A 27,746-nucleotide genomic window follows, 5' to 3' on the forward strand; every position below is an offset into this window, starting at 1 on the left:
GCAGAGTACCACATCCCTGTGTTCACACAACTGTGCTCGAGACTGGACGAGTATGAGCCAGTCATCAAGGTATTTGAGAATGAATTACTCTTTCCATCTAAGGGACAAGGGCTGCCTCCAAGACCTTGATGAAGACACAAGGCGAAAGGGATAGCTCGAAGGTGAGGACCTTGTACTGCAATGCGTGTCCCTCGAATGCAAAGTGGAGAATCGAGTACATGTCATTCAGATCAATCGTTGCAAGCCAATCATGAGGACTAATGCATTGGAAAATGTGTTCCTGCGTTAACTTCTTGAATGGGAGCTTATGGAGAGCCCAGTTTAAGAAATGCATGTCCAGATTAGCTGCAACCCACCTCCTTACTTGGGTAGAAAGAAGTACGTTCTGTGAAACAGTGTATTCAGCATCGGCTGGAGGGGCCAGCTGTATCGCATCCTTCGCCAGTAGGAAAACAATATCTGCCCTTATGCCAAGAGCTCAGGCCTGGGGGGACGCCTGGTGAATTAAATTGCATAGCTGAGGCCTTGCCGCCCGCTGGCGAAAAAAGAAGGGGATGAGAGTGGCAAGGCCTAGCATCACACACTGCCATCCTTGTTCTCTTGCGACTCAGAGATAGAGAAAACTTATTCTTACTGCACTGGCCATAAGCCTGTGGTGGAACAGAAATTTTACTTAAAAAGTTAAAGCCCTCCTCCGGGGGAAGAGCAGCTCCCTCCATCTCTGGGTCACCCATCTCAGGAGTGGTTTTGCCCACTGTTTGGAGGATTTAACAGTGGCTGAGATGGGTGGCACCGTCTACCTCCGGGGGGCTTGATATCATGGTTGAGCTTGGCTTGTGGAGCATTTGGCGATGAGCAGGCTGAGGGGTAGCCCCTAACAGCTGGTAGCACATTGAGGCATGCTCTTGATAGCTTTGGCTTGCTTCTGAACTGTGAAGAGCTGCTGGGCACAGTCCTCAACAGTGGCGCTGAAAATGCCACCTTGTGAGATAGGAGAATTAAGGTGGGCCAAGGCTATTGCCACATCGCACTGTCCCCCTCAGAAACCAATCATCCAGAAATGCACAGACAGAGAGACGTCTTCAAAATGATGCTCACTGCCTGCTAGCTCTTTTAAGGAAAAAGCTCTTTTAGCACTGAAGCACCCAGGGGAATGGTTGCTGTACGGCAGGACTGATTGATAAGCCTGTAGCATGCACAATGCAGAGAAAAGCTCTTTCAGTAGTGACCACTGCTGACGTGCCATCACACCAATGTTCTCTAGAGAGCTTTCATCTGGTTTGTTGCTTACACACTCGAATGATGATTGCAGAGCAGAATCGTGAGAAACGCTCGCTGTGAAGAGAAAAGCTGAATGTGCGATTGCTCAAGTTCTCCTTATATAGCTGTGCTGCGGGGCAAGGTGCGTGATGCAAAGATCATCTTAACATTCATTGGCTTGTTTTGTTAAGACTCAAATCTGATTGGGTTCTCAGGCAAGATCTCAATTTGTCAGTCGCTGATGTAATGTTGAACGTGACCAAAACCTCCATTTCAACCAAGGATGATAATTTTTTATTTAATTTGTAGTCCTATACTCTATAACTATACTCCTATCAGTCACATGGCAATAACGGCTCAGATGACTGACTCAAAAAAGTCAAAGGCCTTTCAAAGTCAAAAGGTCAGGCTTGACCCATTGGGTCCAACAGAGGTTTGGCATTACACCGGAGCGCTCCAAACAATTTCTTATCTTTAGACATAGACAATTAGTGTATTGTCAAAGGGCATCCCTGAAAATCTGCTTTGCTTCTGATTTCCTCTTACTCTTCATGTCACTGTTTATCAGATCATCTTTAACCCACTTCTAAGAAGAACATGTGTTTCAATGTACCATGTGTTTGTTTTCCCCAGAGTGCTAAGAGCCCTGGACTAAGGGTGCAGTCTACGAAGTGAATTTCAGGTTGTGAGTCCCTCCATTGTCCGTCGCAAAATTGATGTGAACTAATATTCCACCAACAAACTCACCAGGCTGGGTAAACATTCAAGTATTGCCAACGGTACCATACTCCACTCAGCTGTAGCCTGACATGTTCTTCGAAATGCTCTAGGCTGCATTGTTAAAGTTACTCTATTGGTCACGGGAGGCTGTTTTCTTCCCTTTTTCCTTTTTTTTTTTCTCTCCACACAGCAATGGAGACGTGTGAAGAGTGTGGCGATTCCTCCCCATAGTCTTGTCTTATTTGTCGTCTGTGTGATGTAGATCCGAGGCCCACAGCGACCCATTATGTCTCATGATTTTACTCTGTTGGTCGTATGATACTGAGAGCTGCAGAATCTCAATAAACCTTAGGCCAGTCTTCATCTATGTGGTTCCTTCTGACATTTGTTTTCATCTGTCATTCAGACCTGTTTGTGTTGGCTTTGTAAGTTTGCTCTTAGCTAGGTTGAAAGTGTGCTATTTGCTACCAGAACACAAGGTAAGAATCAAGTTTAATGGTCATTGGAGGTAGTTCACTGATATTGATAATTTTATGTTCAACAGGTCAGTAGTTGGTGGTATGATAGAGGCTCTGTTAGAAACCCTAATGAGCTCCTAACCTTTACTTTTGCATCTTCCTTCAAGAGAGGTTTACACGGGCATTGGCAAAGTCTGCAAGTTACTAACTTTCAGGTGGGGCAGTTCATAGATGCAGGTATACAGTTTGAGTAGGAGCGTTCTCTAGTAACCAACAGTATAGACACATAGGGTTCGTTTTACTATAAGCTTAGACCAGCCAAGTGCAATTATTGTTGCTAGGATTTAGCACAGAGAACAGAGAGAAGGGTACAAGGGAGAGGATATTTTTTCCACACATTAATTTATTTGGCATGCCAGAAGAACACATTATTCGAACATATCATTTGGCAAGCCATGTTATTTTAACATTTACTTTAGAATATAAAAGACCCCTCAACTAGGAGTCCCTCAAAACCAGGTCTATCAAAAAAAGTTTGCCTAGATTTTTGTAATTGCTTGTTCGTAATTGTAACCTTTGAAGCAAAATATTTGCTACTCCCAACTAGCACAGTAAAATATTTCTAGGAAGTCTCAGTTCCACACAGTAACAACTCATTAAGTTATTCTCCTATTTTTTAGTGTAGTTCCATGAATCTGACCAAAACTCTTCGGCCTATACTTGAGTGTTTACACAGAGACGCATGGAGTTGTTGAAAGAACAGACTTGTGTTTGTTCTCGTCTCTTTTCTTATTCCACAGTCTGTGTGCCTGTGTTCATCTCTACATGGTGTTGTCCCGAGCTGCATGTTGTGTGTAGTGGTTGTGTTGGCTTGTCAAGCTTTTGGTTCGCTTCCATCATCGTGTTGTGACTCTATGCTCTCGAAGCATAGGCTTTCCTGTCCCTGTCATCATGTATCTAAATGTTTGTAGACAACTTCTCTTTTATTTGCCTTTGACTTTGGGTTTACCTTGAAACTCATCCTGGATCTCAATATTTAATCTACTCCTTTTACCAAACTTTCCACGGGATGTGTTCAACTTGCATGATATTTTGGATTTTTTTTTTTTATCTCTCCTTTTGTTCCATTTTTGTTGAATTAACAATGCTTGTCTCTAGGTATACAACACTTTGGACCATATTCTGTATTGTGTACTGTACGGGACATAAGAGCATTGCCTATGTTTTCCTTTCCTGTTTTTTTATTTTACCATGAGTTTAAGTTATGTTCTTTTTGATGCAATCCTTAAACTGTGCACGGTAGAATAAGTTAATTAGGGATGCATTCCAAATGTTTTTGGTGGGTCCATGGGCTTTCCCTCCTCCTGTTGTCACTGTGCCCCTGGGGGGGTCTTCCGAGCTCACTTTCCAAGCCTTTGACAACGATCTCTTTCCTCGCAGATACGTGTTGTGAACGCATTTCGTAGCTCCCTCTACGAAGGCTTGGAAAAACCTGAATCCAGAACCTCCATCCACAATTTCATGACTCATCCAGAGTTTAGAATAGAGGACTCCACACCTCACATTCCTCTCATTGACGACACCGACCTTGATGACGAGGCAGCCAGAAAGAACTCCAGTCAGCCCTCATCTCCCAACAAGAACAACAACGCCATCGACAGCGGCATAAACCTGACGACTGACACGAGTAAATCTGCAGCTTCCTCCAGTCCCGGGAGCCCGCTTCATAGTCTGGAAACATCACTTTAGCCACCTCATGTGGGAGACCGCTCAAAAATCATCTTGGACTCTACATTTAAAAGCGCTCCGGAGTGCACACGAACATGGATCGTGTACTGTTGACTGTATGTGTGGTCGCGTCACATTCTTTTATCGAACGCATGAATGACGACTGACTCGGACGATCGCGGAGCGTCTCGAGAAACAATACAAGAGCGCAAGCGCAACGCTCCCACATCCTGAGGAAACAACAGACTATAATGAGTAATTTAAATCGATTTCAGCTATTATCGTTGCTCCTGCATGAATGTACATTACCCAGGTTTTTATTTGGAAACCTTCATTTTTATTTAAACGGTTTTGATTTGATTTGATGGGATGTGCGGTGGACTGCTAATTTAAGACAGCTTCTCTGATTCACTGATCTGTGAGTATTGTGTGTGGCATGTATCTAATTGTATAGATTTATTTGGTTATTGATTAAGGTGTATCCAGGTTGCAGGACTCCGAACTTGCACAATAGATTTGCACCTGTTGGAAAAAGAGATCCCATGGAAATTAGAATTTATTAAGCGTACATATATATTTATAGACATATTATAAATATATATTTACAGAGTTTAACTTTATTTGTTGGCATGTTGCCTTGTTCTGCTTCAATAACTACTTTAACTTATTTATGTCCTAAAGAGAATGTAATTTGTTTACAAACCTGTAGATATGTCCTGGTTTCTTTGTAGGGTTTAAAACTTCTTTGTAGGGTTCAAAACCACACGGCAGACATAGTTGGAACAGCTCACGTTGTTCAGTACTCCTGTAATATTCGACTTTAGATGTATTATTTCCAATTGTGCGCTGGACTTGCCTGCTATTTTGTCAAATAATGTAGATATTTTTAGAAGATAACAAAAGAAACCATAATATAGTGGGATATATCATTCACGTGGCATCGAAGTATTAAACAAGTGTCGGGATCGATTGCTCTGAGCACCCCGAAAATATACAATCGGTTTGGCTAGCTTCGAAGGTTTTGGCGATGAACTTGTGGTCGGCCTCAAATGTGAGCAGATATATCAGGTTGGATTTAAATATCTTCTTTAGAAGTACATACTATTTAACATAAAATAGTTTCAGTTCTGTGTGACCATAAGAAGCTGCGATGGGTTTTATGTTGGAAACATGTAAACTAAGTTATATTTGGCATCTCTGTATGGAAATCAAAATTGTGTTCAAATATTGTGATTTATTGTGTTGATTCTTCTTTTTGACATTTAATTTGTATATTTCTTTTGGTTAAAGGAAATGGACCCAGCTGCTGAGCTGACGACACTTTGAACAACTGAATTATGTCATGTAACGATACAAAAATAAGGAATGTTGCTTTTGCCTCTTTTCTTAAAAAAAAGAAAAAAAAAAAGAAAAACCCAAACCAACAACAACAACAAAAAATATATCTATATATCTATATATAAATTTATAATCCTTTTCTGCACTATCAGGATATGAATGAATTTCTGTGGTGTAAATTTAGATGTGCTTCTGTGTTCAAATCAAGCTTGTCTTCCTGCAGTCAGTAAATATACTCTAGCATCTCAACAGTATTCACTAGTCGTTAACTATTTATTGTACTCTAGAAGTGAAAGGACAAATGGGGGTCTGTTGGAAGGCACACTTATGAAGTCACCCATGTTATTCATCGATATTCTTTGGAATTTGAAAGGCATGATGTCATACACTTAATATGCAACTCATTTTTCTCCATCGTTCTTAAATTGAAAAGTTGTTGACAATTTTACTCATCGAGATAAGGTGCATAAGCTTTAACTGTTAGCTCAGGCATACTCAACGAGAGAAATATATATGCTATCTCGCTATTTGACACTATCATTTTTGCAAACGACAACAGTGTACATCTTTTAATGCCATTGGGAAAGTTTGAGCAAAACACACTAACTGTTCTGTCTTTGGCTGCACAGACGAGCACAGAACACTGTATAGAGTCCCAGCCTCAGAGGAGACAGAGCAGTGGATTTATTGATTTATTTACTGTATATTGCTACTGCCACACAGACCTAAAATAAACAAGCAATTTATTTCCCAGCTGTTTACCTTCACGGACACAACCAACTCTTTTTGTAACTCGTGTGTTTTTAACATAAACTCGTGTGTGAATGAGAACTTAGTTTAGTAATCACATGCTGTAAAAGCCACTTTCTGTCTGTGTGCACTCAGAAAACTCTTTATCTGAAGTTTAAACTAATATGGTTTAAAATGCATGATTTCAGTGCAATAAATAGATAATCAGAACCCAAACAGATGTTATTTAGCAGGTACTGGCTGTAATGGCGTAGCCCTATACTGAAAAAGGGGGCGGGGTGGAGCAGCTATTTTGCATTTAAAGAGACAGGCACAAAAAAAAAAAACAGCTTCCTCTCAAAATAGGCATTTTCAAATTATCTAATAAATGATCTGTTTGGTAATTTGAATTGAAACTTCACAGACACATTTTGGGGACAACTGAGACTTATATTACAAATTAAAAAAATGGGCATAATATGTCTCCTTTAAAGACATATGAAACAACAGAAGTAGATTAGAATAAAGGAATTACCTACAGAAAGTCATGACCTCCTCCGTAGCTCTCCTTGGTGTGTGAGAGAGAGCTAATGATGAACAAACTGATCTTTTCAATTGATCGGCTGATGGGTGAACTATCCCTTTAACACATGTCAAAGCCTCATTCACAGTCATTCTGTACACTGACCAAAAGAATCACCTCTGACACATAGAAAGGCATCGCAGGGGAGTTTCTCTGAAATGTGCGTGGACTGCATGACTCCAGAAGAGATCTTTTACAGTATGACTGGCCACTTCAGTTGAATTCATTTTAGTTCTGTGCCCTTGTGTTGAAGGGCCTAATAACGGATGCAGTTTAAAATGCTTAACTAATAAAATGGAAGGATGGCAGCATTCTAAATAATATTGAATAATAATATTTCTTGCAATACATCAGCTTCTATGTACTGTACTTAGCAGCATGCGTTTTGTGGAACAAAGAGCATACGACGCCACAGGTACTTTTGGCGCACTAGCAATTTATGGGCAAATGAAAAGTGTTCATCCATCTTGTTTTTATGAATTTTATAATCTATACAATAATTGTAAATAAACAAACTCAATGTCTTTGTTCATTTAATACTATGCAAAAAGTCAAGCTTTCTGATTGTTTCTCATCTACCCTAGAGTGTGTTGCTGGAATGTTTGTGGTCAACAAGTCAGTAAAACAACAACGGCAAAACAATTGTGATGTAAATGATTTTCTAGCCTGAGAATATGAACTGACTCTTGTTGCTTCACTGTCCATACCACGATTCCAGACAGGAGCGCAAGTGATACAAATGAAATGAAAGAAAAAATGACAAAAAAACAAGCACTTAATAAATTCCCAGAGAAGCATGAACCCGTGTCCCGTGAGCAGTGTGCGCGCGTGTGTGTGATCTTTTATCTGTACCATATGCTTTTATGTGCTGGGTTTGGTGCAGACATTTCAGAGCTGCAGCACCATTATAGTACATGAAAGTTAAAGCTAAAGTAAGATCTTTAGTCTGTCTGCTTTAATTCACTGGGATTTCTCCATGATATCAAGTGTGGCTGTATACGGAGCCGCTGTGATTAGTTGTACAGTAGTTAGTTTGAGTAGTTTTTGTTTGGGCTCTATTATAATTATATTTGTTATCATATTCAGTTAAGTCACTCTTAAAAGTACATCTTATTACACTTTATAAATGCACTAACCTAATATTAAACCAACATATACAACATGTATAAATTTTGGGACTAAAGTTCCTATGTTTCAGGATACATCTTAAAAACATAAATAAATAAATAAATAAATAAATAAATAAATAAATAAATAAATAAATAAATAAATAAAGAAGAGTTCAATTACTGAAGAGCATTTGCCATACAGACACTTGATCTGAATAATCAAATTAATTAATCAAATCAATGCCAGTTTTATTTCAGAATCATAAATATAACTAAATATAACTAAACTTGTTTTTATTGTTAAATGTTCTGCTTTCATTTTAATTTTAGTTAAAGCTTCAGTAATTTTGTTGTGGGCTTTTGTAATTTTATTGGTTCTTAATATGTATTATTAGTATTACCCGTATTTTAAATTTGTCTATAGTTTTTACTGATTTTAGGTCAGTTTCAGTTTAAATTATTTAAGCACATAAACTAAAGAAAAATTAGATAATTAAGTTTTAAACTATGTATAATAACTCTGTGACGGCTGCTTATCTTAAGCCTAACCACAATGTTTTGTCAACCCCACCTCAATAAGATTGCAATGCAATAATGTTGATAAACATTTCTGAATTCAGTACAAAAGCAGTTCTGAACAAAAGCAATATTATATCCATTCATTCTCCAAACCACTTCTCCTCCTTATCTCAGGTGATCCTCTCGTGGGATCCTTCATTCCACGAAATCAGTGCCTTTACCACATGGAAAAATTGCAAATAATTATATTATAGTTAAAAATAAATAAATAAATAAATAAATGTAATCTACTTAAAATAATAATAATAAATAAAGGGAAAAAAAGCTAGTTTTCTGCCTAATGTTCTGGTATTTTGTCAACCCTGTTATAGACCCAAGCATTACTGTTAGGGATCTGGAAGAAGCACCCAATCGCGGAGTAAGTGACGAAGGTTTATTACAAAACAGAGAGATACAAGAGGGTAGTAAGTTGTGCAGGTGATTTAACGGCAGGAACACAGTTAACAGAGAGACAGCTAGGGAACACCAGCCTTAGACATCGACTGGTAGAATAGTAGCAGAGGAAGTGGCAAGACCAACAACAAAATAAACCAACTGTCGAAGTTTGCAGAGGTTACCGAAGATCCTGTTAGTGAGTTAATGATGCTGTGCAAGCCTGGGATGCGTATTGGAAATATGCTTATTGTAACTGTTAATAATTTACATTTAATTAAATCCTTTCTCTCGAGTGATGTAAATAATTTATTGTGCATGCATATTATATTTAACGTTGTTAAATCCAAATCAAGGAGTTTATAATGGTTTATTCCAAGGATCCTCAAATCTGGCCCACTTTCCTGCAGAGTTTAGCTCTAACCCTAATCAAACACACCTGAGCAAGCTAATCAGTGTCTTGGGGAACCCTGGTTTATTCATTCTTTATACTGTAGACACGTAGAACATATCCATGTTTGTGCATCAATATCTGGAATATGTGCTGTAGGTGTGAAACCTTTAGGAATCTTATCCAAGTCGCAGGCTAGTCAATATTAGTCAGTCAGTTTTTGAATGTTTCAATATGTATTGACACAAATAACTTACTTGAATTTTTCATTGATACAACATTGGACTGAGACATTGTTTCTGTTTAATGATGATGTCAGGAACTGATTAATCAGCTTTTTGAACTGATTCAATGAGCCAATCTGTACGAAAAAAATGGGTCCATGGAAATGAATCTGACTTTTTTGTATCACTACAAAGGACTAGACAATACAAGAGGAACACATGAGGAACAGGTGGACACAATCAAGTAAATAAGAGCAAGACCAGGACTAAACAAGGGGTCGTGGAAAAGGGAAACAAGGGGGCAGAACAAAAGGAGCACATGGCCAACATAAAGAAAAAGACAGAACCATGTGCTCAGACACAAGACAAACAAAACATGTTAAACAAAGACAGAGCAAACATGACTGTTAGGACAGGACCCTCACACGTTACTATATACTATAGTTTTAATTACAACTATGTGAACTTTTTCACATATATGAGCAGCATTTTAGTCCCTCTTTTAACTGGGATTGCTACACATTTTATATATATATATACAGTCATGGGCAAAAATCTCGTCAACCTTAGTAAATATGATCAAAGGAGGCTGTGAAAATTAATCTGTATTATTAATCCTTTTGATCTTCAAAAAGAAATCACACAAATTGAAACTTCCATTTTATATTAAGAATTTAAAATGGGGGGAAATATCACTCCAGGGTGTTTATGGCTTCCTGTTTCACAGAAATATAAAGAGGAGGCAAAACAAAGCCCAAATTACCTTAATCATCCATCACAATGAGAAAAACCAACGAATATATTTCTGATGTGCAGAAAAAGATAATTGAGCTTCACAAATTAGTGAAGTGGCTTTAAGAAAAGAGCTAGAGCAGTGAATATTTGCATTTCCACCAGGGCAATCATTTACGGAGCCCTGCAGATGACATGTAAGAAAAAATAAATAAATTGTGCGCACTATTTACTAATTCGTTCCCTCAATGTAATAAAATGTGCTCATGATAACTACAGCGTTCTCTCGATTTACTATTACTACAATTTACTAATTAGTCAATTGTGCACACAATTTATAAATCGAGGGAACGCAAGAGTAATCGTGTGCACGTTTTAGTACACTGAAGGAACGAATAAGTAAATCATGCACACAATTTTGCCTACTAATTTTTTCGGCATGTCATGTGTTGGGCTCCGTAATAATTAAGAATTAATAATCAACATAAAATGTTACGAACTGCCTGGAAGAGGACGTGTGTCTATATCGTACTAATGCATGGTGAGGAGGAGAGTTGAGTGGCTAAAGAGTCTCAGAAGACCACAGCTGGAGAACTGCAGAGATTAGTTGAGTCTCGGGGTCAGAAAACCTTAAAAAAATGGTCAAACCGTACCTACATCACCACATGTTGTTTGGGAGGGTTTCAAAAAAAATTATCCTAGCTCATCCAAAAACAAACTCCAGCATATTCAGTTATCAGACATGAATGGAACTTCAAATGGGACTGGCTTCTATGGTGAGATGAAACTAAAAATGAGCTTTTTAGCAGCAAACACTCAAGATGGGTTTGGTGAATACAGAGATAAAAAAGTACCCCATGTGTACAATGTAATATACTGCAGTATTTTTTATGTCGTGGGCCTATATTTCTGCTGGAGGTCCTGGACATCTTGTTCAGACAAATGGCATCTTTGATTCTATCAAATACCAACAGAGCAAAATCATTAAGTGACTGACTCTGTCTGAAATCTTATAATGGGCCATGTTTGGATCTTCCAACCGTACAATAATCCAAACAAAAACCTCAAAAACAACACAAAAATGGGGCATAAAATCAAACTTCTGCTATGGCAATTGCAGTCCTCTGACCTGAACCCTACAGAAAATGAGAGGAGTGAACTGAAGAGGAGAAGCACCAACATGGAGCTGGGAATCTAAAGGGTTTAGAGAGATTCTGGATTGATTCTCAATGTTACCTAGAAAACAGGATACAGGTTTAACTCATTTGAAATACTTCTGCTTAATGTTACACAGACATTGTTACGACCAGCTCGTACCAAGCCGCAACACAAAAGAGGGATCAAGCAGAAACGTTTGAATCAAAAAGATGCTTTATTGAATTAAACATATCACAACCAATAATTATAAGCCTAAGTCTAGGGGTAAGGGAAAACAAGATCTTGATGCTGCATGTGCAAGAAAACACAAGGAGCCACTAATGAGGACAGCTTCCCCAGAGAGTGCCTGTCCTAAATAAGGCACAGCACTCTTATATACTCTAGCTAATTATCAATTAGCATGAGGAAAACCAATCAGAAGCTCTCATGACTTGGACCAATAGAATCAGAAGACTCAGGATCGTCACACCTCTCACTCCAAAAGGAGGTTCTCTAAGGAACCAACAGAAAAAAAGAAAATGCAAAATGATCATTTAAATGTGAATGTACAAATACTCCTGAATGTACATAAATCTCACTCCATTTCGCTCCTGAAATCCTGGGCCCTAGGACATCAGAAAGAAATAGAAGAGAAAGAAAGAGAGAGAAGAAAAGATACCAGACACTACTGGGACAGCTTACATACATTAAAGAGCATCAGCAATGATGTTGAAGAAATGGAAGGGTTGAAGAATAAGGCTCCATCTCATTATTCTTTGATTCTTACCGTGCATTCAATCTAAGAAAGTCAATGGATTTTTTTTTATAGCTGACTGGATGTTCGATTCCATTAAAATCTTCCTGTAAGAGAACAGCGGCAGCACCATAAGCACTGGCATCAACTGCAAGTAGAAAATGCTTCGCAAAATTAGGAGAAGCCAACACCGGAGCATTTGCCAATAAATAATTGCCATTCTCAAAGTAACAGTGACACTGATCTGACCATTGAAAGGGTTTCTTAGGGCTTAACAAATCAACTACAACTAGTAACCCACCATCCCAAGAAATCGTTGTAACTTACGACGGGTATCCAGTTTGGGAAAACTACAGACAGTAATTACGTTTGCACGAATTGGCTTCACACACCCACTGCCAACCACCTTTCCCAAGTATGTCACAGTGGCCTTTCCAAAGTCGCACTTGGAAAGGTTGACAGTTAAATTGGCTTTGGCTAGATGAACAAAGAGCTCTCTAATTTGATCAAGATGTTCAGACCAAGAAGAACCGTACAGAACAACATCGTCCAGGTAAGCCTCTCAACCGGTCATCCCAGACAACACATGATTTATCAAACGCTGAAATGTAGCGGGAGCATGTCGGACCCCAAAAGGCATAACAGTGTATTGCAGGAACCTATCACGTGTAACAAAAGCAGATAGTTCTCTAGCATGAGATGTCAAAGGCACTTGCCAATAACCTTTTAAAAGGTCAAATTTGCTAACGAATTGCGCAGAGCCAACATGGTCCACACAGTCATCGATTCTCGGTAGAGGGTAACAATCAGGTTTTGTCAGAGAATTGAGCTTCCTGTAATCGGTGCAAAAATGATATGACTTATCAGGTTTACTCACTAAAATACATGGGGAGCTCCAAGAACTAAAACTGGGTTCCGCCAAGTTATTATCTAGTAAATAATCCACCTCTCTCTGAATGTACTCCCTTTTTATAGGGTTGACACAATATGAATGTTATTTCACTGGCTGAGCAGTACCAACATTAATATCATGCTCAACAACAGAAGTTCGAGTAGGAACATCAGAAAAGAGAGAGTGAAACAAGATTACCAGCTCAATTATATCAGCCTTCTCTAACTGAGACAGGTGAGACAAATGGTAAACCAAGTTAACAAGAACTTCAGAATTATTCAACCGTACTTCTACTTCTCCCCGAGAAGGACCTTTAATCTCTTCTAGATTGTCATCCATCTCTACAGATGTTTCTGAAACACTTGGATCTGCAGTTTAAGTAGCTGTCACAACATTAACAGACAGTGAAGGAACAGGAGTCACATAAAATTTTAGTAAATTAACATGACACACCTGTATTTTCTTTCGACGATCAGGTGTATTTAACAAATAGTTGTTATTCGGGAAACACCTCACAATCCTATAAGGTCCAGCAAACCTAGCCTGAAAAGAAGTAGTCAAAACAGGCAACAATGCGAGCACTTGATCACCCATTTGAAAATGTCCGGACTTGACTTTGCAATCAAACAACCTCTGCATCTTTCCCTGAGACTTGGCTAACTTTTGTAGAGCAATAGCTCTGGCTTCGTGGAGTCGATAACGGAAACTACTTACACATAAAACATTCTCAGGAGGGTCAAAATTCATCCACTCATCCGCCAAGACAGCAATAGGGCCCCTAACAGTGTGTCCAAACACCAACTCATTAGGGCTAAAACCTATGTTCTCCTGTACAACCTCAGGTATAGCAAGCAACATCCTAGAAAGTCCTTCCTCCCAGTCACAGTAAAGTTCGACACAATAAGACCTCAAAAGTGACTTAAGAGTCTGATGGAATCTTTCCAAACATCCTTGACTTTGAGGGTGATAAGCACTTGATATATTATGTTTAATTTTAAGTTGTCGCATGACATTAGAAAAGTTTCGGGACATAAAATTTGAGCCCTGATCAGACTGAATGGTTTCTGGAATGCCAAAAATGGACACGAAACTTGTTAAAGCCTTTAAAATAGCTTTAGAGGTTATTGATCTCAGAGGATAAGCTGCGGGGTAACATGTAGTCTGACACATTACAGTAAATATGCATGTCCAGCCTTGGATCGTGGTAAAGGACCAACGCAATAAATAGTGAAATGTGCAAAAGGTTTTGTAACAGCAGCAATAGGCTGTAAGGGAGCTAATGGAACCTTTTGATTTGACTTTCCTGTCATATGACAAGTATTGTAGGATCGTATATAGTTAATCACATCTCGCTTACACCTAGGCCAATAAAATTTCCTTAGGACTCTATCATAGGTATTTCGTACCCCCATATGACCAGCCATGCCCTGATGTGATAGTTGTAGGAGGTCTTGATGGAACTTAAGTGGAACCACAATTTGGATTCTAGGGTCAAGTGAAAAGTCAAAGCTCATAGGTTGTTGTCTATAAAGCAACCCATTTTGAAGAAAATAGAAGGGAGATGAAGTCTTGTTTTCTCCTTCACAAGCTAAAGAGAACAATTCTTGAAGAGTATCATCTGCTTTGTTGTGCTTTGATAAGATCATCTCGAGTCACACTATAGAGTGGACATAAAGAACAAGATATGTTCACAGGGTCATCACAGATAAACAGACACTCTGACACAGAATCAAGCTTATCAACAGCATTTGAATCATGCACAGGGATCACATCTTCCAAATCCGTACACACAGTACGTACTTCTGGCTGAGAGGAATTTTCAGAAACAATAAAGGTGTCACAAAGAATGTTTTCAGTTTCACTTGGCATACTTTTCTTCATCCATCACTCGAGTTATTGCACATGCAGGGTGTAAATTCAGACAGTCAGAAGATCCATCTAATGTCTCAACAGCAGAAACCACTATAGGTGGAACACCAGTATCGGACTTTCCCCAAACATTTCCCCCGGCTACATCATTGTCAAGTATGAAAGTGACACCTGAGACAGGAAGCATAGCACGAACTCCAACTACCACCTCACCTGACACGAGTTTAGAATCAAGATGAATGTGGTGTAGAGGAACTTCCATGAACCCTATCTCAAGTCCTCTTATCAGTACATGTTTTCCTGTATCAGTATGTTCAGACAAGGGCAAAAGTCCTTCCAACAAAAAGGACTGCCCTGCCCCAGTATCTCATAGGATGCGTACAGGGACATTCCTATCCGATCTAGGCAAAGCCTTGAATGTGCATGATACAAACCTAAATTTTTATAATTCATGACTGAAAACATTTTGTAACATGATTTTGATGTGCCATTTACATGGTAATGCAATGTCTGATTTTAAAATAGGTTTTAAAGGATGAATTTTGAGATTTTATGTTTTCAATTTATATATAACTTCTGATGAATTCTAAAATGTGATAGAGAAAAAGGCAACGAGGAAGTCTTTTTTTTAAACAAAGGTCAAAACTCCTTTAGTAATGTAGATTTCTGTTGGTACACTCTTGTCATAAATTAATCTATTTCTTTTCATACATAATTTTTTACAAAAAAAATTTGGTAAAATACACATTTGGGAGTCTTAGACCTTTCCAACGATATATAGTTTGTCAAGATTTGATTAGATTTGATTGTAATATAGTGTAAATGCTGTTATGTAGATGCTCTGTATATTTGTTTCATAATTAATTCTTTGTAATTAACTCTGTGAATTTTATATTAATTCATTTGAGGTTCAATTTAAAATGTAAATGAGTTGTAATGTGATGTAGATTCATTTGGTGTACTTTAAAACATAAGGCGCGAGGATGTGTCACTTTAACGGAAATTACGTGCTGGTTATTCGCCCGTTGGACTGATGATGAGCAGACGCATCACAAGGCTCTGCTGAGTTAAAAGACGTTTAAGTTTAAAATCAGTGCTGTCACAAGCCAAAAGGACAGTAAAGAAGTTTTTCATAAGCTCAAAGACCTCTTTTCATGACAAGCGGCCAACGAGGTATTTGTTTGTAAAATGTAACAAAGGTGTTCATAATAGCGCTAAGCGCCATTTTGTGTTTGATGTATTTGTACTGTTTCACTTGTATACAGTTCTCACGGCGTTGTGGCGTTGTGGCGTTAAGACGTAAAAGGCACGAAAGATAAAGAAGACGACGATAAGAATAAACGCCCGTTTTAAAGAACCAACCTGTGTCTGTTGTTGTGGAAAGAGCTACAGTGAGAACTCGTCTGCTCAACGCGGGCAGGAAGGACAACGAGACCGTCGCGAGGGACGATTTGACGAGGATTCAGCGCAACAGATAAGCACCACCCATAAAACATTGTCTGTATAAAGACTGCAAGCAATGGTGATTAGACGGAGTTGAAAGTGCAACGTTTCAAGCTAAAATCAGAAAGTGCTCTGCCACAACCGTCAAGTTAAGGTGGTAAGAGAAGTGATTAATCTTGGAAATCGCAGCAAGGACTTAAATCTAATTTCCCTGCTTACTGTGCTCAGCCTACATGTTTTGGGGATGAATTTAATGTACTGATGTTTATTTGTGTAAAAAGGGCCTTATTACAAAGGAAATTAAGATTCTACAGGTTTGTGTTTATAAGAAGTAATTAAACATACAAACAATTCAAGTTAAGTTTAAAGGTAACTATTGATGTGAAAACTTTATTTTACAGATAATTCATTAATTCAGTTTATACTCTCTGAAGTAAAGATCTTGTATTGCATTATACATAGTCAATTACAACAATTAATTTTTGATTTGAAATTTAAGCCATTTTGAATTTAGTTTAAATAAGTTTAAACGTTAATACAGTTTTGGATACAATATTTATGTCTGTATTTTGAACATTTTGATTTCCTACACAAAATTCATAGTTATTAACTTTGACTATTCACATTTAAACATATAGTAGCTTACATTTGCACATAGACTAATCAGTCTAATTTAAGTTCATTAGTTGCATACATTTTACAGCCATTCGAGATATCTCAGCATGTCTGACACACGCGCAGAGGCTAACAGTGAACATGTCAAATCACCAGCCCTACCTGAAGTTACAGATTCCATGCCTGTGGAAGTAGGAGGGCTGCGAAGAAGTGAAAGAGTCAGAACTCTAACAGAAAAGGGAAGAGAACTTCAAGAAGTAAAGTTAAAGGGTGTACAACGACAATACAGAATGGTTTATGAGAAATGGAAGTATCATGCAAGGCTAGCCAAGGAAATATTGTCGGATGAGGCTTCCCAAGATGAGCTGAATGTGCTAACTGAGAACATAGAAAGCAGCTGTTCTGAGTAAAAAGGCCATTTATGAAGAGCTACGTAGATTGCAGACTCCTGAACAAGACCTGTGACGCAGGATTGATGCATGCATATCGCTTTCAGGATTCATTGTTAGAAGAGCACAAGGGCAATGTGAAGGACATGCAGCAGATGTATAGAAAGAACCCTGGCCTAATGTTGGATCGATCTTGGACTCAACCGGCTCCTTATCAAGACCACCGTCTCATCAATCGAAATGCAGTTCAACCCATTCTAGCATTCACTCAGTCAAAAGAAATGAAGCTGTGGCTGAAGCTGCTGCATCACAGGAAGTTTTGGCAGTTTTGGAGGAACAAGAAAGGGAAGCGTCAGAACTTCAAAGGCTAGAGGTTGAAAGTAGACAACATTTAGCACAATTTGAATGTGAGGACCTGGCTAGACAACAAGCAATGCGGGACAAGCGAAGAAAGCTTGAACGCTTAGAAGAAGTGAAGAAGTTGAACGCTGCCAGAGCTCGAGTAAAGGTCTACGATCAAGTGGAAAGAAATTTTGATGCGACTTATTCGCTGCATGGTGCTGAATCAACCGGAAAACTTCAGGTTCCTACTTTCATAAGTCCTCCTTTTATTCCCCAGTCTCTGCCAGCCACAGCCCAAATGCTCCAAGCCTCAAAGCCTCCATTAATTTCTCAAACCTTACCAGTTGCAAGTCAAGTGCATAATGCTCAGTCTCTGCAACGGGCATCTCAAACTTCAGCCTCAATGCTTATGCCTCAATTGCAAAATAGCTCTGATTTGGTCAGTGCACTAGCAGAAGCTATGAGTGCCAATCGTATTCCAGTGCCAGAGCCTGCAGTGTTTACTGGAGACCCTTTAAAATTCAAAGATTGGCGCCTATCTTTCGAAACATTAATTGACAGGAAGAATATTCCGAAGAACGAAAAACTATATTACTTAAGAAAGTACTTAGGTGGTGCTGCAAAGAAAACTGTTGAAGGATTCTTCTTACTAGGTACTGAAGCTGCATACGACTCTGCCTGGAAGCTGTTGGAGAAACGCTATGGAGACCCATTTATAATTGGAAAGTCCTTCAGAGACAAGCTGCATGGATGGCAAAAAATAAGTTCTAAAGATGGTTGTGAACTAAGAGAGTTTACTGATTTCCTTAAGAGCTGTGAGGCCGCAATGCCCCACCTGAAGACATTGAAAGTGAAAGTGAAGTGACATTCAGCCAAGTATGGTGACCCATACTCAGAATTTGTGCTCTGCATTTAACCCATCCGAAATGCACACACACAGAGCAGTGAACACACACACACACACTGTGAGCACACACCCGGAGCAGTGGGCAGCCATTTATGCTGCGGCGCCCGGGGAGCAGTTGGGGGTTCGATGCCTTGCTCAAGGGCACCTAAGTCGTGGTATTGAAGGTGGAGAGAGAACTGTACATGCACTCCCCCCACCCACAATTCCGTCCGGCCCGAGACTAGAACCCACAACCCTTCGATTGGGAGTCCAACCCTCTAACCATTAGGCCACGACTTCCCCTCACTTGGAATTGGAATTGGAAGTTCTCAATGACTGCAATGAGAATCAAAAGATCCTGCAGAAGTTGCCAGATTGGTTAGTATCCAGATGGAATCGCAAAGTGATGGAAGCCCGTGAAGCACATGCTGGTTACCCACAATTCACAGAGTTTTTAGACTTTCTAACAAAGGAAGCTGATCTCGCTTGCGATCCTATATCTTCAGTACAGGCACTTAGGAGTGTGGAGAGCGGGAAACCAAAACATTCATGAAACCAAACCATTCAAGCAAAGACACTGTACACAAACGTGGCACAAAGCACCATATCATGCATCTTTTGTAAAAGATCAGGACATGTCTTAAGTAAGTGCAGAAAGTTCATTGACAAGACAGTTCAAGATCGTGTCAAGTTTGTACGTTCAGAGGGGCTTTGCTTTGGATGTTTGCAGACTGGACATCATTCAAGAAGATGTGATAATAAGAGCACATGTGAAAAGTGTCAGAAGAGACATCCTACATGTCTGCATGATGACAAGTTCAAAGAAGTATCAAAGTATCAAAGTCCTAAACATTCTAAAGAAGATGAAAGTTCAAAGGAAAAAACTGATGATGGAGAAATAGCTGCAGCAGCAATTACCAATGCAGTCCGACAAGTAGATTCAAACACGCAAACATCTACAATCATACCAGTCTGGGTCTCATCCACAAATGAGCCAGATCAAGAAGTCCTTGTTTATGCACTCTTAGACACACAGAGTGACACGACCTTTATCCTAGATGAAGTAGCTAAAGAGCTAAATACTAACAGGGAGAATGTCAGTCTGCAGCTATCCACAATGTCAGCAAGAGCAACAGTCATACCTTGTCAGAAACTGACAAATCTACAAGTGAGAGGATACAAGTCTAATAAAAGGATCCCACTGCCATCAGTCTTTACGCGAGAGTTCAGTCCGGCAAACAGGTCACATATCCCAACTTCGGAAACCGCTCTAAAATGGCGTCATCTGGAACAACTGGCAGACAAGATTCCACCACCATTGGATTGCGAAGTAGGTCTTTTGATTGGGTACAACTGTCAACAAGCCCTTCTTCCCAAGGAAATCCTATCTGGAGAAGAAAATCATCCATATGCACAACGAACTGATCTCGGCTGGAGCATAGTCGGCTGCTCATACACCGCAAATGATTACCATGATGCAGTAGGAATTAGTCATAGAACATTAGTGCGGAAAGTGGTGCCTACAATGAAGCCATCATTTGAACTGAAGAAAGAAGTACACTTTGTTTGCCGGACTCTTGTTAAGGAAGTAATTTCTACAGACATAATTAGGGCACTTGAATTAGACTTCACAGATCATAGTGCAGATGATAATCCAGTTTCTCAGGAAGACATTTTATTCTTGTCCAAGGTGAGGGAAGGTATAAGACAAAAGGAAGATGGCCACTTTGAACTCCCCCTTCCTTTTAAGACAGATACACCTAGTCTCCCAAATAACAAACAATGTGCAGTTCATAGACACACCTCATTGGAGCGGCGACTGAGAAAAGATAAGCAGTATAATGAGGATTATGTCAATTTCATGAATGACATCATAACTCAAGGAGATGCTGAGAGGGTTCCAACATTGGAACTTGAGAAACAACCAGCATGGTATATTCCGCACCATGGAATCTACCACCCACACAAACCAGGAAAGATCTGCGTGGTTTTTGATTGTTCAGCACGCTTCCATGAAACCTCTCTGATTGATCACCTCTTGACAGGTCCAGATCTGACCAACACATTAGTTGGAGTGCTGTGTCGATTTAGAAAGGGTCCAATAGCCATAATGTGTGACATTGAAAGGATGTTTCATCAATTTCATGTTGCAAAGGAACATCAAGAAAATCTGCGATTTCTCTGGTGGGATGATGGCAATCTAGATTCCAAACCTTCAGTTTATAGAATGAAGGTACACCTTTTTGGGGCAGCTTCATCCCCCGGCTGCTCCAACTTTGGACTCAAGTTCCTAGCATCGCAGGGTCATGGAAAGTTTAGTGAAGAGGCCATCAAATTTATCCAGAGAAGCTTTTATGTAGATGATGGCTTAACAAGCGTGAAGTCATCTGCCGAAGCAGTACATCTTGTGAAGGAGGCAAGAGCCTTGTGTAAAACCGGAAACCTTAGACTCCACAAGTTTGTGTGCAATGATAAGGAAGTGATTTCCACAGTACCACCTGAGGAATGTGCTCAGACCAAAGATCTCGATATGGCCTTGGGAGAGCTTCACATCGAGCGAGCACTAGGAGTTCAGTGGTGCGTTGAAGCGGATGAATTCCAATTCAGAGTTGTAGTCAAGAAAAATCCACTCACAAGAAGAGGAGTTCTCTCAACGGTGGCCTCTGTCTTTGATCCGCTAAGTTTCATTGCACCTTTTCTATTAAATGGTAAGCAGATTCTTCAGGAATTGTGTAAAGATAAAGTAAGCTGGGATGAAGATCTCCCCAAGCACATTTTAACACGGTGGGAGTCGTGGCCAACACAACACAAGTGACTTACCTCACTTGGCTGTCCTGAAGATTCCAAGAAGCTATCTACCATTAAATTTTGACGAGGTTGTTTCTTATGAGCTTCACAACTTTGCTGATGCCAGTTTCACCGGATACAGAACATGTTCATATCTCAGAGCAGTGAGTGAAACAGGGCAGATCAGTTGCTCACTTGTCATTGGGAAGGCTAGAGTAGCCCCTACAAAGCTTATGACTATACCAAGGCTTGAATTATCGGCAGCTGTGACTTCAGTCCGTAATGGAGATGTTGCCAAAAGGGAACTAGAGATTGAACACTTGCAAGAGTATTACTGGACTGACTCTAGAGTAGTCCTTGGCTATGTGAACAACGATGCCAAGAGATTTCACACATTCGTAGCCAACCGAATACAACGCATAAGGTCTAGTACGTGCCCTAAACAATGGCGACATGTTAATTCCGAAAACAACCCGGCCGATCATGCCTCGAGAGGACTTAGTGCAGCTCAGCTGAAAGATTCAAACTGGCTGAAAGGGCCTGACTTTCTGTGGCAGAGAGATCTTCCACATGACGAGGAAACGGTGGGAGAAATAGAAATGACTGACCCTGAGCTTCGCAAGGCCCACATTCATACAATCAAGACGAAAGAAGTAAATTCAATGGTGAATCGCTTCACTAAATTTTCTGACTGGTCTCGATTAGTGAGGGCTGTTGCCAGGCTAAAGAGGTTTGTTAGCGAATTCAAAGGAGTTCAACAAAGAACAAATGAAGCAACCAGTCTTGAAGAAAGAAAGGAAGCAGAAATCATTGTCATCAAACTAGTTCAAGAAGAGGCTTTCACTGAAGATATTAAAGGATTCAAACTTCGAAAGGATGGCACCCTGAACAAACGCAACAAGTTATGTCAGTTAAATGCTTTCTTGGACAAAAATGGTGTCCTCAGAGTGGGAGGACGGTTATCGCAATCAACCTTGCATCATGACATAAAGCATCCAGTAATACTTCCGAAGAAATCTCATTTGTCAGCCTTAATCGTGAAACATTATCATGAGCGTGTATACCACCAAGGAAGAGGCATGACCATGAATGAGTTACGTGCAAATGGAATATGGATCTTAGGATGTGGAAGTGTGGTTTCTTCACACATTTACAAATGTGTAAAATGTAGAAGATACAGAAGAACTACAGAGGTGCAAAAAATGGCAGATCTGCCCGAAGAAAGAACTGAAGAATCCCCTCCCTTTACCTACTGTGGCATAGATTGTTTTGGCCCTTTCATCGTAAAGGAGGGAAGAAAAGAATTAAAACGATATGGATTGCTGTTTACTTGCTTGTGTTCAAGAGCTGTGCACATAGAGACATTAGACGACTTGACAACAGACGCTTTCATTAATGCACTCCGAGTGTTTATATCCATCAGAGGACCTGTACGCCAACTGAGATGCGATCAGGGAACAAATTTCATGGGTGCAAGAAGAGAGTTTTCTGAGTTGCTCAAAGGGATGGATCAAGAACGTCTACGAGCAATCGGTTGCGAATTTGTAGCCAATGTTCCATCAGCGAGTCATATGGGTGGAGTCTGGGAACGCCAGATTAGAACAATCAGAAGCATCCTGACCACAATGCTAGACAAGTCTGCAAGCAGACTTGACACCACGACTCTTAGAACATTTCTTTATGAGACGATGGCCATAATCAACAGCCGACCATTAAGTGTTGAACATCTTCATGATCCTACTGGTCCAGAACCCCTTACTCCCAATCACATACTGACCATGAAATCGTCAGTCATTTTGCCACCTCCGGGAAAGTTCAGCAAAGATGACCTCTATCTGCGCAAGAGGTGGAGAAGAGTGCAGTTCCTGGCCAATGAATTCTGGCAGCGATGGAAACGTGAATATATATTAAATCTCCAACAACGCAAGAAATGGCAAAGAACATCACGAAATTCACAAGTAAATGACATTGTGATACTACAAGATGATAATGCTCAAAGAAATGAATGGAAGCTTGCCAGGGTAGTGGAAACTTACCTTAGTGCCGACGGCATTGTACGAAAACTGAAGTTACTAGTCAGTGACACTGCAATTTTTAAAGGAAAGTTACACACTAGATCAGTTTTCTTAGAAAGGCCTATCCACAAAGTAGTTACTTTAATTGAAGCCAATTAAGTCACACATAAAACAGTTACACTCACGTACACCAGAAATTGTATTTTTGTTGATTTTACTTCAATATATTTGTTTAAAGGAAAATCCCACATTTCAAGTAAATGAGTGATTTTGGTGGGAGTGTAAATGCTGTGAATTTTGTATTAATTCATTTGAGGTTCAATTTAAAATGTAAATGAGTTGTAATGTGATGTAGATTCATTTGGTGTACTTTAAAACATAAGGCGCGAGGATGTGTCACTTTAACGGAAATGACGTGCTGGTTAGTCGCCCGATGGACTGATGATGAGCAGACGCATCACAAGGCTCTGCTGAGTTAAAAGACGTTTAAGTTTAAAATCAGTGCTGTCACAAGCCAAAAGGACAGTAAAGAAGTTTTTCATAAGCTCAAAGACCTCTTTTCATGACAAGCGGCCAACGAGGTATTTTTTTTTGTAAAATGTAACAAAGGTGTTCATAATAGCGCTAAGTGCCATTTTGTGTTTGATGTATTTGTACTGTTTCACTTGTATACAGTCTCACGGCGTTGTGGCGTTGTGGCGTTAAGACGTAAAAGGCACGAAAGATAAAGAAGATGACGATAAGAATAAACGCCCGTTTTAAAGAACCAACCTGTGTCTGTTGTTGTGGAAAGAGCTACATATAGTATAGTCAACGTAGGTGTCCCGTATTCTGGATGGGGTGACAGTTAACAGGTTAAATGGGGAGTCATCTCATTTATCACCAGTAAAATATGGAGTGCCACAAGGATCTTTCCTAGGTCCTCTTCTACTTTCAATATACATGTTGCCCCTTGGGTTAAACTAATTAATTTTACTTTGTTGGAACAGCAGCTATGGTAATTACGTCTCTATTTGTTTCTCTGTTTTACCACGGGATGTAACTAGGATTTCCTCAAGCTCCAGTCTGGAACCAGAACACCTGAGAAGAGATGATGCTGACCCTCAGAAGACCTCAGATAATGCTAACCCTGAAACAACATACAGAACTAACAAATATTGCTACAAGTGTGATTGGATCATATAATAATTTCTATTAATAGTGTTCATCCTCTGATTGACTACGTCTTGTATATATATATTTTTCGGAAAATTCATGTCATATGCATATAAACTGACAGTCACCACTCATAAGCTACTACTAAATGAAGAAACTTAATTTTCTGTAAGGTTGCTTTGCAATGATTTGTATCATAAAAGAGCGCTATACAAATAAACTTGAATTGAATTGAATTGAATGAGGGAATGGTCTCTGATAGGAGAACATTTAGAGCTGTTAAACTGTCAAATGAAGGTTTCAAAAAGTATTGAATAAAAGATTGGCGTTAATTGTGGCCAATGTTTATCAGCGAAAAACATTTATTTCATAATGATATTTCTCCCCATTTTAAACTATTATTATCCAATGAAAGGTTAAATTACGTGAATGAAATTAATGACAGTAACATTGATGTTATAGTCACAGAACTGACCAGAGTAACAGGGATGACAGGACACACATTCTTCAGCACACTGCACATGTTTGTTTACGTAATACTTGCTTTGTTGTATTCCTCGTCTGCAAGTTACTTTGGTTAGAAGCGTAAAAATAAATGAAAGTTAATGTAAGGAAATAAGCTGTAGTATTTATCTTGTAAATGACCGCAAAAATATGTATGTGTGTGTCACTTTAAATGTGTTGTGTGTGCGCACGCACGCTCTCTACGTAACGTAAGCTGTAACGCAGGTAGAAGAAAGAGGTGCGGACGAGGAGCACATTGTGGTTCTCACATGGCGTTTACAAAAGTTTGAAATATATATTGTAAAAGGTGGATGCACTTTATGTTTTGGTTCATCTAGTACCCTTTGGCAAGCGGAGCGAGGTATGTGTCTTTATTGTGTGTTTTGCATGTTGTATTTTAAAGTAATATATAATTTCGTATGGCACGTGTTATTTGTCGCTCTTTTGGTTAATTTCTCATGTATGTAATAATTTATTTGCCTTTTGGGTATCTGTAAATGTGTATTTGTTTAAGTAATCTGTCATTTGTACATAAGTTTTTTATTTATGAGTATATTGTTTCTTTATGTAGTTTCACGGTGCTACAACACAACGTTTCTCGAAGTCACGGTTAATGGCGCTCAAAGCGAGCGAAATAAAGAAGATTAAGCACCCGTCGAAACTCTCTGTCTCGTTTGTCGACGCCAAGGGGCTGCTACAGTGAAACTCGACGCTTATCGGGACTCTGCATTACTTCGCTGCTGCCCTGTTCGAGAGAGTTCATCACAACGCCGCACGAGGATCAATCAGCACGGCGCTGCGGACGTTTGCGCAGTCACAGCGGATCGTGACGTCATTATAACTGCTTAAAGGGAAAGATCGCAAGGTGGTAACAAGGCACCGTTTAAAGCCCATCTTTCAAGTTGAAGATCATTGTGAATGAACGTGTAGATAAATAGTGTAGGAACTGGACTTGCATGAAGAAATTAATCATAAATTGGCATTAAAACAGTTTTTAAAAAGAAATTGTGATTAAAATTACTTCCGTTGTGAAAAACGCTCTGATCGGAAGTGACGCAACGGCCGGTAAACATCGTCTCTTCGTAATGGAGTCAGACAGTGAAGAGGTTGCAGTTGGCATAAATGTCAACTCTTACGATGGGCCATTGCCGTATAATTTCGAGCCGCCTAGGCGAGAGAGTGGTCAGGGAGAGTTAAGGGGAAGGGTAAATGGACAGAGGAGAGAGATAGAGTTGTGGTGTGAGGAGAATCAGTTGAGAATTGGGCAGGTGTCTTGGTGAGTGACCACAGGCGATAGCTAATTGTGGCCAAAGTTGTCTCCATGTTTATCACATTGCAGTATCTTTAATAAATCATATTTAGCAATATTGCTGTCGACTTTGTTGTTTTTCAAGCACCCATGTAGATTGTCACCATCTATGCCAGCAACATGTGTCTTAAAATAATTAATTTAGATCCCAGATTTTAAATGAATGTTGTAGGATGTAGGCGGTCAGCTAGTCTGGATAGGGATAGAAATTCTGTGCATTTCCACACAACATAGTTTATCGTGACATTTTGTAGAAATTGCTAGCCGATGTTTAATCAGTAACTGCTTTTAGATCTAGATGTCCGCATGTTCTGTTTCTGCAGATGTCAAGCGTTTGGGCCGTATATCTGAACAACATAACCGGACAGCTGGAATTCCGAACTTAGTCGGCTGTTATACGACTCACCTCTTAGTATTTCCGACGGACATAATGTAAATGAGCTCACATGTACTGTGGAGTACCTGTATGAAAGCAGTTAGTCTTCCGGCTAGGACGGGAATATGCTGTTCATATAAATACAGTCATTGTAACAAGGATCTTTTATTGTCACGTGGAGGGATACTGGTTGTAAGGCATGCAGATAAATGCATCTAATTGACAGCCTATACTGTACGGGGGGTGTGTCTTTTTACAGTTCATATTTACCCAAGTTTTAGGAAGTAAGTAGTCTATATGTCATTTCTTACAAGGTCTTACACCAACCACTAAAGCTACAAGGAGGGAAGGAGAGTGAGTTTATCTTAGCACATTTGTTTAACAGGTGTTTGTGTGGTAGATGTGAGGCTATGCCATCTGCAGTGGAGAGTGTGTGCTGTAGGGAGGTCGACGCCTATTGGTCCTTTGTCCAAAACCTTGATCCCCCAGAAGACATTACCTGCCTCACACTCCATCCAGGGTTTGAAGCATCCTGTCTGAATCCTTTTGTGCTGCAGATAGCATACATGAACTTCAGACAGGAGCATGGCCCTCTTCAAGCCAGCAGACCAGAGTAGGTTTTGAGCAAAAATTATTTTACTGCAATTCAAAATAGCTTTTCTACACCAAAATAGTAAATCCTGTTAAGCAGGTTGTTAAACTGAGTGGTTTCCATATACTTACTATAAAAACAACTTTGGGGTTGTGTAGTACAGTAGAATATCAGCCAACAGGACATGCAATATTTACCATTGGAATTGTTTACTATGAAAACATGGTATCATCAAAATGTAATTATGTCCCAATCTCCACCACAGGCAGTTCCGATACACAGCATACAGGCAGGTTGTCCACTGGGCATACGGAATACTAGGCAGGAACATTAGGAAAGCCATACCTTCATGTGTTGTGTCAGCAATAAGGTTGCAGTTTGCAGAGGAGGGACAGACATACAAAGGTTTTCAGTGGCCCCGCTTGGAAGACGATTAATAAATCCATAGTGAAACAAAC

At 39.6% G+C, this 27,746-nt stretch overlaps 1 protein-coding gene across 9 annotated transcripts in view; it reads left to right on the forward strand.

Annotated features, from left to right (window-relative positions):
- The window catches only part of atp2b2 (ATPase plasma membrane Ca2+ transporting 2), a 134,268-nt gene extending 126,651 nt beyond the window's left edge, over positions 1-7,617 (forward strand). For 6 of the 9 annotated variants that reach the window (XM_052568932.1, XM_052568923.1, XM_052568926.1 and 3 more), the window contains one exon: positions 3,879-7,617. In XM_052568932.1, coding sequence (XP_052424892.1) covers positions 3,879-4,187 — 309 coding nt within the window. In that variant the 3' untranslated portion in view covers positions 4,188-7,617. Of the gene's footprint in view, positions 1-1,893; positions 1,943-3,878 lie in introns of all 9 variants that reach the window. The other 3 variants (XM_052568928.1, XM_052568931.1, XM_052568930.1) reach the window with 2 other exon arrangements.
- The last annotated feature ends 20,129 nt before the right edge of the window (positions 7,618-27,746 follow it).

The sequence above is a fragment of the Carassius gibelio genome, chromosome B11 (assembly GCF_023724105.1).
Source record: "Carassius gibelio isolate Cgi1373 ecotype wild population from Czech Republic chromosome B11, carGib1.2-hapl.c, whole genome shotgun sequence".
NCBI classification, from domain to species: domain Eukaryota; kingdom Metazoa; phylum Chordata; class Actinopteri; order Cypriniformes; family Cyprinidae; genus Carassius; species Carassius gibelio.